General features: G+C 40.6%; 1 protein-coding gene across 1 annotated transcript in view; it reads left to right on the plus strand.

The window, feature by feature from the left end:
• Positions 1-12,327, plus strand: part of trx (trithorax) — a 261,612-nt gene that overhangs the window by 206,980 nt on the left and 42,305 nt on the right. Inside the window, exons 12-13 of the mRNA XM_067138870.2 lie at positions 134-459; positions 547-6,139. Of these exons, the coding sequence (XP_066994971.2) occupies positions 134-459; positions 547-6,139 (5,919 nt within the window). The remainder of the gene's footprint in view (positions 1-133; positions 460-546; positions 6,140-12,327) is intronic.

Below are 12,327 nucleotides of genomic sequence, written 5' to 3' on the forward strand. Positions count from 1 at the left end.
ACTCCTGCTCATAAATACACAGGGTTATTGCTCATGATGCTCCTATTTTGTAAGGCATTATGTGGCAGGTTTTGTCTAGAATCTGATATTAACAGTACATTTCTTACACTGTCTCTCTCTCTTTCTCTTACAGAATGTGCTGTGCAATGCCTCCTGCACCATGGTGGATTGCTGTTGAGGAAGAACTTAAAGCTGGTTATCTGGGTGTTCTGAAGTCTTTGAGCAAGAATCGTAAAGCATGTGCATTGCTTAAATGGAGTCCAAAGAAGCAGTGCTCATGCCGTATACAGTCCGTCGGCAAGCGACTCGACTTCTCAACTCCATCATTAGACCTGCAAAGCAGCAAAGAGTCTGAGTCAGATGCAGATAACATTGTTCCTGGCAAAGATATTAAACAGGCTGATTGCCTACTGGGTGAGAAACCTGTTGTAGATAGTGGAGTCAATGAAAAGCCATCTGGTGATGGTCTTGCCAAGGATAGTGCAACAACCACCATGCATGATGAACATCTCGATGTAATTCCTTTACTGTCCTCTGATAAGGCAGATGAAAAAATTCTGATGAAATATGAAGTTAAAAATGATCTAGAAAAATGTGGTAGTGTATCTAGTCTTTCATCTGCTTCTGAATCCTCTTTGGCTACTCCAGAACAAGAACTGTGTAGTTCTTTTATTACTTTCTCTGATAATAGCTGCAATATTTCCAGAGAAAATATTTCATCTTCTGATAATTCTGAGTTGGGAACAAAAGTTGATGATTCTTCACTAAAACTGTGGAGAGAGAAATACAAGATCAAGGAATGTTCAGTTCGTGTACAAGATTGTCTCCCTAAATCACCCACCATTATAAAATCCTTACCCCCAGTTAAGGTTGAAGTTCCGTGTTCAGAAATATTGTCAGAAGAGAGTGGGAAGTCTCCTGGTAAGGTAGCCCTAGCAACTCCTCGGAGTGATTCAGGAATCAGTAGCACTGATGAGGAACTAAAACCATGTGGCCTAGCAGATGAAGCTACAGAACATGCTTCTCTTGGATCAACAACACACGTTGAAGCTGGTGCAGAGGTAACTGAGGCAGGTTACAGTAGTAGTAATGGTGATGAAAATCCTGTTACATCAGAATCAGAATCCTCCAGTAAAGACTGTATGTGCCTGGAAGAGTGTGTGAGAACAAAACCATCCCTATCGTTACTGTATATTAAGAAGAAAGTGAATGCTGGTGAATATTCATCTTTATTGCAATTTCATCAGGAAATGGAGAACTTGATTAGCAGAGCTCAATGTGCAGATTTACAGGAAATGTATCACCACACTCTACAGGAAGTGTTTCCATGGTTTGATCCAAAATATGCTCGTGTATCTAGCCGACCTGTGCACGAGGATCATTTCTATGTTTCTTCTCCTTGTAAGCTAGGACACTCAAACGGTGAAAAACTTACTTTAGATGATGGTAAATTAGTTAGTGATTCTGATAATTTAGATGATCTCAGTGAAACAACCACTCCAAAGTTCTTATTAAATAAGAATCCAGATTATTATTACTGTGGTTTTAAACTGGAAGATGTTCGTACATGTGTGTTGTGCAAAGGTATTGGTGATGGCTCGCCAACAGAAGAAGGTCGCTTGCTATACTGTGGCCAAAATGAATGGGCACACACCAATTGTGCACTGTGGTCAGCAGAAGTTTTTGAGGAGATTGATGGATCTCTTCAGAATGTACAAAGTGCAATGTCCAGGGGCCGTCAGATTCGTTGCCCATGGTGTGGGAAGAGAGGTGCCAGTGTTGGTTGCTGTGCACGTAATTGTGCTGAAACCTACCATTTTCCATGCGCCCGAAAGGCTCGTTGCACTTTCATGGATGACAAGAATGTTTTCTGTCCCACCCATGCACCTGATGCTGTAGGAAAAGTACTACACCTTGATTCAGAATTTGATATCCGCCGTCCTATTTATGTTGAGCTTGACAGGAAGAAGAAGAAATTTTCAGAAGTTTCAAAAGTTAAATTTATGATTGGTTCACTGATAGTTGAAAGCCTAGGTGAATTTGTATCGGAAGCTTCTGATCACTCAGATATCATCATTCCCGTTAATTTTCGATGTACACGATTATTCTGGTCATCTGTGGAACCATGGCGAGTCGTTCAGTACCATGTTAAAACATCGTATCAAGCAGAGAAACCAAAGCCTGCAATGGACTTGGGAAAGAATCTCACTGTTGATCACACACTAGATCAAGAAGTATTGGAACGGAAATTAGATGAATTATCAAGGTGGCATCAGGAGCTAGATCAGATTTATGGAGAAAGGACTAATGAACCGTTACCAATTCCACATTTAGATACTGAAAAAAATAAATTGCCAGAAGAAACTAAATACTCTGAGGAGAATAAATCACCTGAAGAAAGTAAATCGCCAGAAGAAACTAAATTGCCTGACTTGCCTGTTCTTGATGTTCGTCAAGTTATTCATAAATATCCTAAGACAGAAGAAGACAAAATTGCTCGACAGGTGTTGAATTATCTGCTTGATACTATATGTAGTAAAGATGTAGATGACAATTGTTTAGCTGATCCTCAGAATGCTGCTGACATTCTCCCTCCTGAATTGAAAGATGCCATTTTTGAAGATTTGCCTCATGATTTGCTTGATGGAATTTCAATGCAAGATATCTTTCCTAAGCTTATGAGCTATGAAGATCCAGTTGCACTAGATATGAAAAATGATGTTGCCTTCCCATCAGAAAGCTTAAAAGACACGAAAGATGATTTGAATGAAGATGTTATTCTTAATTCAGATGTGGATGTATTGTCAGCTGTTAGTAGATCACAAGATTCATCATTAAAAGGGAAAAGAGTCGAACAGGTTGCTGTTGAATTGAATTCCCAAGCAGATGGATGGTTACCTGGAGGAGATACCAAAGATCAAGTGCAAAATATTGTAGATGATTTCTTTCAGAATGTATGCATTAAAACCATTGGGCAAAAGAACACAAACAAAGAATTGAAACGTAGCAAGTCAGAGATATCTCCACAGACAATAAATAAGAAAATTAGTGGAACTTCACGTAGCCAGCAGCGTTCGTGTAGTCTCGCATGGAGCTGTAAGTTAGATGGATCAGTCGGTTCCCAAATTAAGAGAAGAAAAGGGTCACGTGCCATTCAGCGTGGAAGTTCTGGTGAGGCTGCCAGTAGTTTAGTAACTTCTGATACTGATAGAGCACATATGCTACAAGAGCTTAGACTTGCAGATGGTGGAGGACTAGGGAGTTTAGCTCGTTCCAGTGCACCGAGTATTGCTTCAGCAGTTCCAGAGAGTGTTCGGGAACTGAAGTTTCGGTTAGAAGACGACGTAGCTACTTCACAGGGTGATGTAAGGCGCAAAGTGTCTCTTCCCAAGGAAGAAGGGAAAGAGAACAAATGTCTCTTATGGCATGGCAGAGCACCACCTCGGCTTCTACAGTTGGATGGGACTGTCGATTCATCTAGTAGTGGTAGTGAAGGTGGTACGTCACCTCGGCAAATTGATGAGGATGATGACAGTTCCTTCATGCCACAGAGGAAACTTCAGCACAGTCTTGTAACCAAGGACCAAAATGATGAAGAACCAGTGAGATGTACTCGGTGCCATCGAACATATCGCACACGGAGTAGCTTTGAACGCCATCTGCCAACTTGTAGTAGTGACTTTATCCTCTCAACTAGTGAGAGTGATTCGGAAAATACACGATCAAGTGAAGAAGAATCGAGCAAAAAGCAACGACCTCGTTCTGTTGATCTAACCGAGGATCAAGTTCCTATCGGAGATTGTATAAACACCATCGGGAATGATTTCAAGGTACAAAATGTCATTACCGATGTTAAGAGTAAATCTCCGTCACCTACATTTACTTCGCAACTAAATTCCATTCCCAGCACAGTTACACAGCCCCGTGCATGTGCACCAACTGTGAACACTAGAAACTGCAGACAGAGGGTCAGGCCTGCAGCAAGAACTAACAATCAGAGGTTCGCTATCAGAAATTTTAACACTATGATGAATCAGTCTGTGCCATCACAGTATCATCAGTCGCATTCTGTTGTGCATCCGCAGTCGAATCAGACATCAACAACACCTACTGTCATTGTGCAACAGGTTCCATCACCAAGTGTTGTGCCTGCATTTGTGGAAGCATTTCAGCAACAATCTGGTCAGAGTTTACAGTATATTGCTACTATAGATACTCACAGTAATGGCTACACAAAGCACCCTTTTCTCACCTCAGCTCCAAATTCTCTAATGTCTGGAGCATTTCAGTTGCAGACTTCACCTGATGGATTTACTGGACTACAGAATGGTGGAATACCAGTCATGCCTGGGGTCCAACTAGCAACTTCTCAACCTACAGTGTTGGGAACTATCATTCAGCAGCCACCGCCTGCTACAATTCAATGTGGTATGGTGACCGCAGAGCAGATGGTCCTTGGCTCAACTCCAGGCTTAGAAATGTACACTGATCAGAATGGGGGCATGTTCTTGGCTAGTCAGCCAATGTTTATTGGTTTGGAAACAGTTGTAAGCAACACTATCATGTCATCAAGCCAGTTTGTATCAGGGGTTGTTGCGGCAAGTAGTAGTTTCTCAGCCACAACTACACAGGTGTTTCAGGCAAGTAAGCTGGAACCACTTATGGATGTGCAGCCAGGTTTTGTTATTGTAAATCCACATGGACCTCTGTCAGACTCTACTGGTATCGGAAACCCACCGGATGTGATTACGTGTGCTCCTCCAGCCCCAGCACCCCCTCCCCCTCAGCCGCCACCCCCTCCCCCTCCACCACCCCCTCCACCGCCACAGCCTATACCAATGAGTCTTCCTCAACAGCCTCCTATAATACCTCAGTCTCCAGTATCAACAGTCCAAAGTGCTCCTTGGAGGTTTACTCCAAACTTCAGTAAGGTGGACACATTTGTACCCCCAAATTCTGAATGTGGACAGTTTTCTTCTCAGCTGAATTCAGGAGTTAGGCCGAGTAATTATCATTCAGAGAATTGCAGTTACAAGACTTCTATTACTAAGACAAGTGTATCAGTAAGTGCTCCGTCTGTTGTGTCAAATACAGTGTCTTCTCAAGTATGTGAACGTTCCTCTCCTAGCCTGGTAAAAGTTATTAAAACAAATGATGTGCCTAATTCAGCATGCTTGCCTGTCACTTGCAATGTACCTGTTAAACCTTTGACACCTCAGCAACAAACACTGCTACCTTGTCCAACCTCAAAAGTGGAAACAAAGGAAGCAGGGCCAACGAAAGTAGCCATCCTTCCAACTGTAGTGGAGGTGGATAAACGGACAGCCTCAGTACCTGTAGTACAAAATAAAAACTCTAACAGTAGTAAGCCTATTAAACTGGTGTTCCAAAAGCAGTCACAAGATGGTTTCTATAAAATCAGCAGTCAAAATCATGCTGTGAGATTTCCTGGTGCAACTAATTCGGTTCCAGTAACTGTGCAACCCCTTTCAAATCTGAAGTGTACAAAACCTAAACCTCGCCTCACCGCACCTTCTTTGGTTGAAAAACGTAAAGATGATGCTAGCCGTTACAGTCCTTTGGTGCTGCACAGTAACGGGAATTTGCTGAATGGCACCAGGCAACTCCAGCCACAAAATGGCAAAGTTACTCCTGTCTCTCGAACTGGCAATGGTTCTGGCAAAGATTCATCTCCGGGTATAACTTATGAAATCCGTTCACAAGATGGATTCTCATGTACATCTTCATCCATCACTGAAGTTTGGCAGAAAGTCTTTGAGGCTGTACAGCAAGCAAGGGCTGTCCACAAAATGCCTCCTCTTCCTCAGAACCCGTTTGGGACAGCTCAGGATGGTCTTCAGATGTTGGGTTTAAAGCATAATGCTCTACGATACCTTGTTGAACAGCTTCCTGGTGTTGGACGTTGCATTAAGTACAAACCACGATATCACAAGCCTCAAAAACCTTCACCTGAAGATGATCTGGATGCTCTACCTCGTGAGAATTCAACTGGAAGTGCTCGCTCTGAACCATTTTCTACACGGTCTCCTTATGATATGTTCAGCTGGCTGGCATCCAGACATCGTCAACCACCGAAGTTCATCCAACCTACTGATGGTGAATCTGTAATGAGCAACAGGTAATGGAATATTCAGTACCAAAGTATTTCCTTTTTATGTCAGCTTGCTTAACAATCAAACTAATGATTACATTTGCATAGTGGACTCTTTGAATTAAGAAATGTTATCATTTTAGGTCTGCCTGTTACCATTTCTTGATGGATACAGTACTTTTGCATCCATCTCCTGGCACAGGCCAGAGTTAAGTGCAACTTCCACTTAAGTCTCAGTCTTATCCATGGCTGTGACAATATAGAAGCTGCTGTGGTATGGGTAATGCTGTATAATGACATTCAGAGCACGACTAGTGTATCTGAGTGTAATGAAAGGCTTTACTCATAGGGTCAGTCGTGCTAAAATCATTTTCAGGTCCAGTGAGGAAAGCAATGGCAGCAAACAACCTCACTCCTCATATTGCTTAATCCGTGGCTGTGACAATATAGAAGCTGCTGTGGTATGGGTAATGCTGAGTAATGACATTCAGAGCACGACTAGTGTATCTGAGTGTAATGAAAGGCTTTACTCATAGGGTCAGTCGTGCTAAAATCATTTTCAGGTCCAGTGAGGAAAGCAATGGCAGCAAACAACCTCACTCCTCATATTGCTTAGTTCACCTCATTGTGGTGCTGGTATTGGTTTTTGCAGTTTCTCTATAACTGCATAGCCTTTGGTGGTGCTGTCTGAGGATCCAACCAGCCTCTGGGCTGATGACAGACAGACAGGCAGGTCATCTTAGGAGGCTTCTCTGCAGACATCATTATTAGAAAGCTCATTGAGGTTAAAACTAATCAGTCGTTTTAGTATTAATTGAGAATACAAAGAAGGCCTGCCTTGCCTAAATTTGTCATCCAGTCATATTGGTATTTTTTTCTCTACTCTCAGTTGTCCTTTATAGACATGAGGATGTGGTTTCTTAGCGACTTCCTCTCATATTATCCCATAGTCCTCATAGGTTTTGTCCTCTTTTACAAAGGGAAACTAGATATGTGGAACAGCTCCCTTGAAGAGATTTTATGTGTGTAGCTTCTGTAGACTTGTCGACCGAGCAAGTTGCCCATGAGGTTAGGGGCGTGTAGCTGTGAGCTTTAATTCGGGAGATAGTGGGGTTGAACCCCACCCACTGTCGGCAGCCCTGTAGATGGTGTCCCATGGGTTCCCAATTTTATACCATGCAAATGCTAGGGCTGTACCTTAATCAAGATCACGGTCACTTCCCTCTCCTAACCCAATGTCGCCGTAATGTTGGTGCAACGTAAAGCAAAATTGTAAAAATTAATAATAATTTTCACCTTGGGAGTGGCGACCCCAATGTAATAACAGCCTATATATGTTTCATTCATTACATCCCTGACCCGGTCAATGACTGGAAAACAGGTTGTAGGTTTTCATTTTCAATAATTTTAAAAAATGTAATTGAGGCTACAGCCTTCCTTCCCGCTCCTTGCCCTTTCCTATACCATCGTTGTCATAAGACGTAAAGCAACTTGTAAAAATAAACTGATGATATCCAGGTAAAAATTCCCAACCTGGCTGGGAATTGAACTCGGGGCCTCCAGGTGAGAGGCAGGCAAACTAGACTTCAGGGCCAGCTTCAGACATTAATTACATGAATTATAAATTTCTATACTTTACCATTCAGTTTCCCACGAAAACTTCTTTCAGGTCAGAAACTTCAATCCAAACTCAAAGGCAAACTAACAATGCAATATGAAACCATGTATACGGCACTCCTGTCGGTTTAAGGTCTACAACTTCCTCTCTTAATCTCCTCTCCCCATACACCTGTAGAAGGCAGAAGGGCAGTTCCATTTATTAATGGTTACTCCTCATATGTACATACAGATACATTAAATTCTTGCGGAAGGAACAGACTTGACTTATTTCCTTAAATTCCAGGTGGAACATAGGGCCTCGACGAAATTTCTCCAGCTTGCTCTATCTACCACCAATGCTTTCACCTCCCTCCATGTCTTGTTTACTCCAGCAATCTCCTTGTCTATGGTTCTCTTCTGTGTGATCCTCGGTCTGCCTTGCCTGCGACTGCTTTGTGGATTCCAACTCAGTGCCTGCCTTGTGATACTTTTTTGTGGTTTTCTCAGGATGTGCCCTGTCTATCTCCATTTTCTTCTCATTATCTGTTCCTATATGGGACTTTGACTTGTGGCCTCCCAAAGGTCTTTGTTTGAGATGGTCTTTGGCCACCATATTCTCATAACGTACCTCAGACACCAATTTATAAAAGTCTGTAACCTTGTGGTAATGTATTTGGTCACTTTCCAGGTCTCGCTTCCATACAGTAACACAGATTTAACATTTGAGTTGAATATCCTTGTTGTTGGATATTCAGCCCAAAGGCTGGTTTGATCCTCTATACCTCCACCAACAGCTGTTATAGATAGCCTAGGTGTCACTGAAGAGGCATACTAGGGAAATGAGAATTGAGGTACTTTCCCGTTGCTTTCCTCACCAAGTCAGACGTTGCTATTACATATCAGTCTTCCAAGCCCACTGAAATGCATGCACCAACCGAATCTGTGAGCAATATTTTCACACCATTCATAACGGGGACTGGCTGCATAAAGAACGGTGTTACTAGATTCGCTCATACCTCGGTCACTTTCATATTGTCAAAGCCAAGGATGGGACTGAGACAGGTCAATGGAAATGAGTCAATGAAAGTAACAAATTTACTCTATTCTAGCCCATACCAGAAGACATAGTGCACTGCGAACACTACTTCCTGCCAGCAAAGGCATAGCTTCATTTTTATACGAATGTGAGGGGATCTCCATATTGGTCGTAACTGTGCAAAAGCTCCTTTGGTTTTATTTATACGACTCACCACATCTCTAAAAGCACCTCCATTCTGGCTTACCAAGCTTCCTGAGTAGCAAAATTCCTCTACCCTTTCTATATCCATTTCATCTAGAGTCAAGCTACAATTGTTATGATGGTTTATGCGCATTGTATCTACTCCTACCACTACTCTTACTATTACTTTCCTTCACACAATATGCTTTAAATTTGTTGAGCGCCAGTTGCTGTAAGAAAACAAAATTCGGAGAGCATGCCTCTTATCTCACTTATTCTCAAGGCGTGAGGTAATAAACTCACATATCTGGCAATATACAGGAATATGGATCAGGACAATAGTACATTATGGTTGCATTTTCACAATTGAGGATTGTACTTCAAAATAGAGTAACTTATTATTATTTAAAGAAAACTGAATTTATGACTATACTTTACGTCACAATGAACTAGTATTGCCGTACTTTAATTTAACACAAGAAATATACCCTATGAGATTTGTTGTTACAGAAGCAGAAAATTTTATCTACATAAAACTATTGGCATGAATTTGAAGTGAAATATATCGCCGCTGATTACATTCTTCTTCATGTTATTAATGCATTACATGTCAGATGCTGTATTTACCTGATGGCTGCACACACCACTTTTGAATTTGAAATTCCTGTAAAAACCACTGAGTTGAAGTCCGATACCGTCTGCTGTAATCTTATCTTCTTATGTAACCTGGAGTTGACCTACATTTCCTTTCCGAGTGTAGTGACCTCCAATGCGGTTGCGTCCACTCATTATTTAAGTAGAAATTGGAAAGCTTTATTGAAACATCTGTAATATCCAGGCATACTATCTAGTTTCACACGTCCTGATTTCTAATATAGAGACTGTTGAAATAACTACAACAGTTCTATGCGGTATTAGATGTATCTAAGTTAAATTCCATTCTCGAACTATCTCCTGGATGCGAGCTCACAGCTGCGCGCCCCTAACCGCACGGCCAACTCGCCCGGTTCTCGAAAAATTGGGGTCGCAGTAAATTCATCTTTGCTCCAATATAATTGGATGCAAGGCTTACGAACCTGGAAGATCAGAATGCAGAGGGCAATGTAGATCTTAATTTCATCCTCATTTGTACTAAACCACTTGTCACCGTCTTAAAATCTGTTCTTCAATGTTATAATCACCAGCACTGTCCTCCGAACCTAAAACACGTTCAATTAATTCAGCAATACCATTGCTGTTACTTGCCTATACTACTCCTGGATCCATCGCTAGGAAAGTGATTGACACTTGAGATGTTTGTGCTTTCAGAGGCAACAATTAGGCAATAAATAACGGTGCAAGTTCTTAGACGGAGAACTGTAAACAAGCCACATTCCTGTTCTGTTCATAGAAGTTTGCAATAGGGAAACCCTTGCAGGGGTGATCAAAATATAAGCTAGTACATACAACTGTGTGGCAAGTTAATGTCTCGTCTTTTGAGTTTGAGGCCTGGCCAGTCACGTCAAATGAGTCGAGTGGGTTAAGGCGCTACGATATGAAGACAAATCTCTGTTCTTCTCGTCACTCAGAAACTATTTCTGTGTAGCCTGTGGCTATATGGTTAACAAGTTCCCTTTTAAGAATGACGTGCTAAAATATGCACAGATTGCTAAACTTGATGCCATTGGAGAAGCACAATTTTCTTCTGCTAATTTCTTTTGGAGAAGTTTCTTGTTATTTTGTATAAAAGAGAAAATGAAACAAGAGATGTCGCTGTGAATGAACTCCAAAGCCAGTTTGCGGCTCTTCAGATAATGATTTATCTAGTGTTGTAAGTAACCAAGCTAAATGATTCAAAATGGGCACAGTAGTTGAATATCCGTGGACCTGATGGACATTTATAAATATGACCTGATCTCTAGATTCATGCTGTCTGTTCTTACCATATCACATAGTAATACAGAGTGTGAATAAATTTTTAGCCTGATTAGGAAGAACAGAACACACTTTGGGTCATTGATGTTCAGTGGAACTCTGGAAGCCATTTGCATTTCGAAGACCAGAAGTACTGAAGCATGTTACACAAACACATTATTTCGACTTTCTGAAGAAAGCAAAGTAAGCCACAACTTTAGCTATTAAATCAGAATGAATATGTGCATGTGATGATGTAAATAATGTTAATGTCAGGTTCGATCCTGGCTCAGTCCGGTGGTATTTGAAAGTGTTCAGATACGTCGTCCTCATGTTGATAGATTTACTGGCACATAAAAGAACTCCTACGGGATAACATTCAAGCACCTCGGCGTTTCTGAAAACCGTAAAAATGTAGTTAGTGGCACGTAAAGCAAATATTATTATTATTATTTAAATAATGTAAATAACTTGTGTGTATATAATTATGTGCAGCAATGTACTCTTTACTTCAGAGTTTTAATTAACCATGTGCATAAACAAGTTATGTTGTGTAAGCAGATTTCATTGATGAATTTTGAAGATATTTTAAAGATAAACATATTTTTACCTAATCCATGGATTTTCACAAAACTGGGGAATATCACCTACATAAAAGCAGAGATATCACGAACATTTCTTTCATATACAGTTAATAGATTTTCTAAAATCATTTAAAAAAAATTTTTGTTGAAAATGTTTAATTCCATTTTTTCATGAAATTTAATTAATATGTTAATGGAAATTTGTAATTAGGTAGATAATACTTCTTTAAAGAGCACTACTTATTGATTTTCTGTACATAATTTATATAAGTTTGTGTAATGTTTTTCTAAAATTTTGGACTTAAAAATCCCTACCACTTGAAGAAATTCTGCGATCAAAAATTCCATACACAAGTTTCCTAATATTGCTGTGATACATATACCATACAAATTTTGTTACATTTGGCAGAGTATTATGGGGAAAAAATGGGATTTAAATGTAAAATTACAATTGGCGGGAAAATTAAATCAAAGTTCAAGTGACGTTTTCTTCCTGATTCATTACCTAGAAGTCACCAGAACCATATGTTTTTCCTTCCTTTTCTCTCTTAGCAGCTTCTGTACAAATACTGGTAACTCTTCAAGCTTGTGTCGCCTCTTCTTGCTCTCCTTCTCCCAAGAACCGAAAATGATTCACCTGCATTTTGTTTTTTCATAATGCAACTTTTCCTGAGTTGAAGTTATGGGGATTGTAGTTTCTGTCATGTCATGATTGTTGGCTACACGTCCGGGACTTACATAGCTTGAAGTTGATGCGACACTTTCCTGATGAGAACAATCTGATTCCGGTAACATTTCATGACTTTTTGTCCCTGGTTTCATCAGTGGAGACTCCTGTTCGGTAATAGTTGATCTCCTTCTCTTTCCTATCAAAAGTTCACCAATCCTTCGCTTCGCTAAGGCTGACTTATGTTTACACA

Source organism: Anabrus simplex, chromosome 1, assembly GCF_040414725.1.
Source record: "Anabrus simplex isolate iqAnaSimp1 chromosome 1, ASM4041472v1, whole genome shotgun sequence".
NCBI classification, from domain to species: Eukaryota; Metazoa; Arthropoda; class Insecta; order Orthoptera; family Tettigoniidae; genus Anabrus; species Anabrus simplex.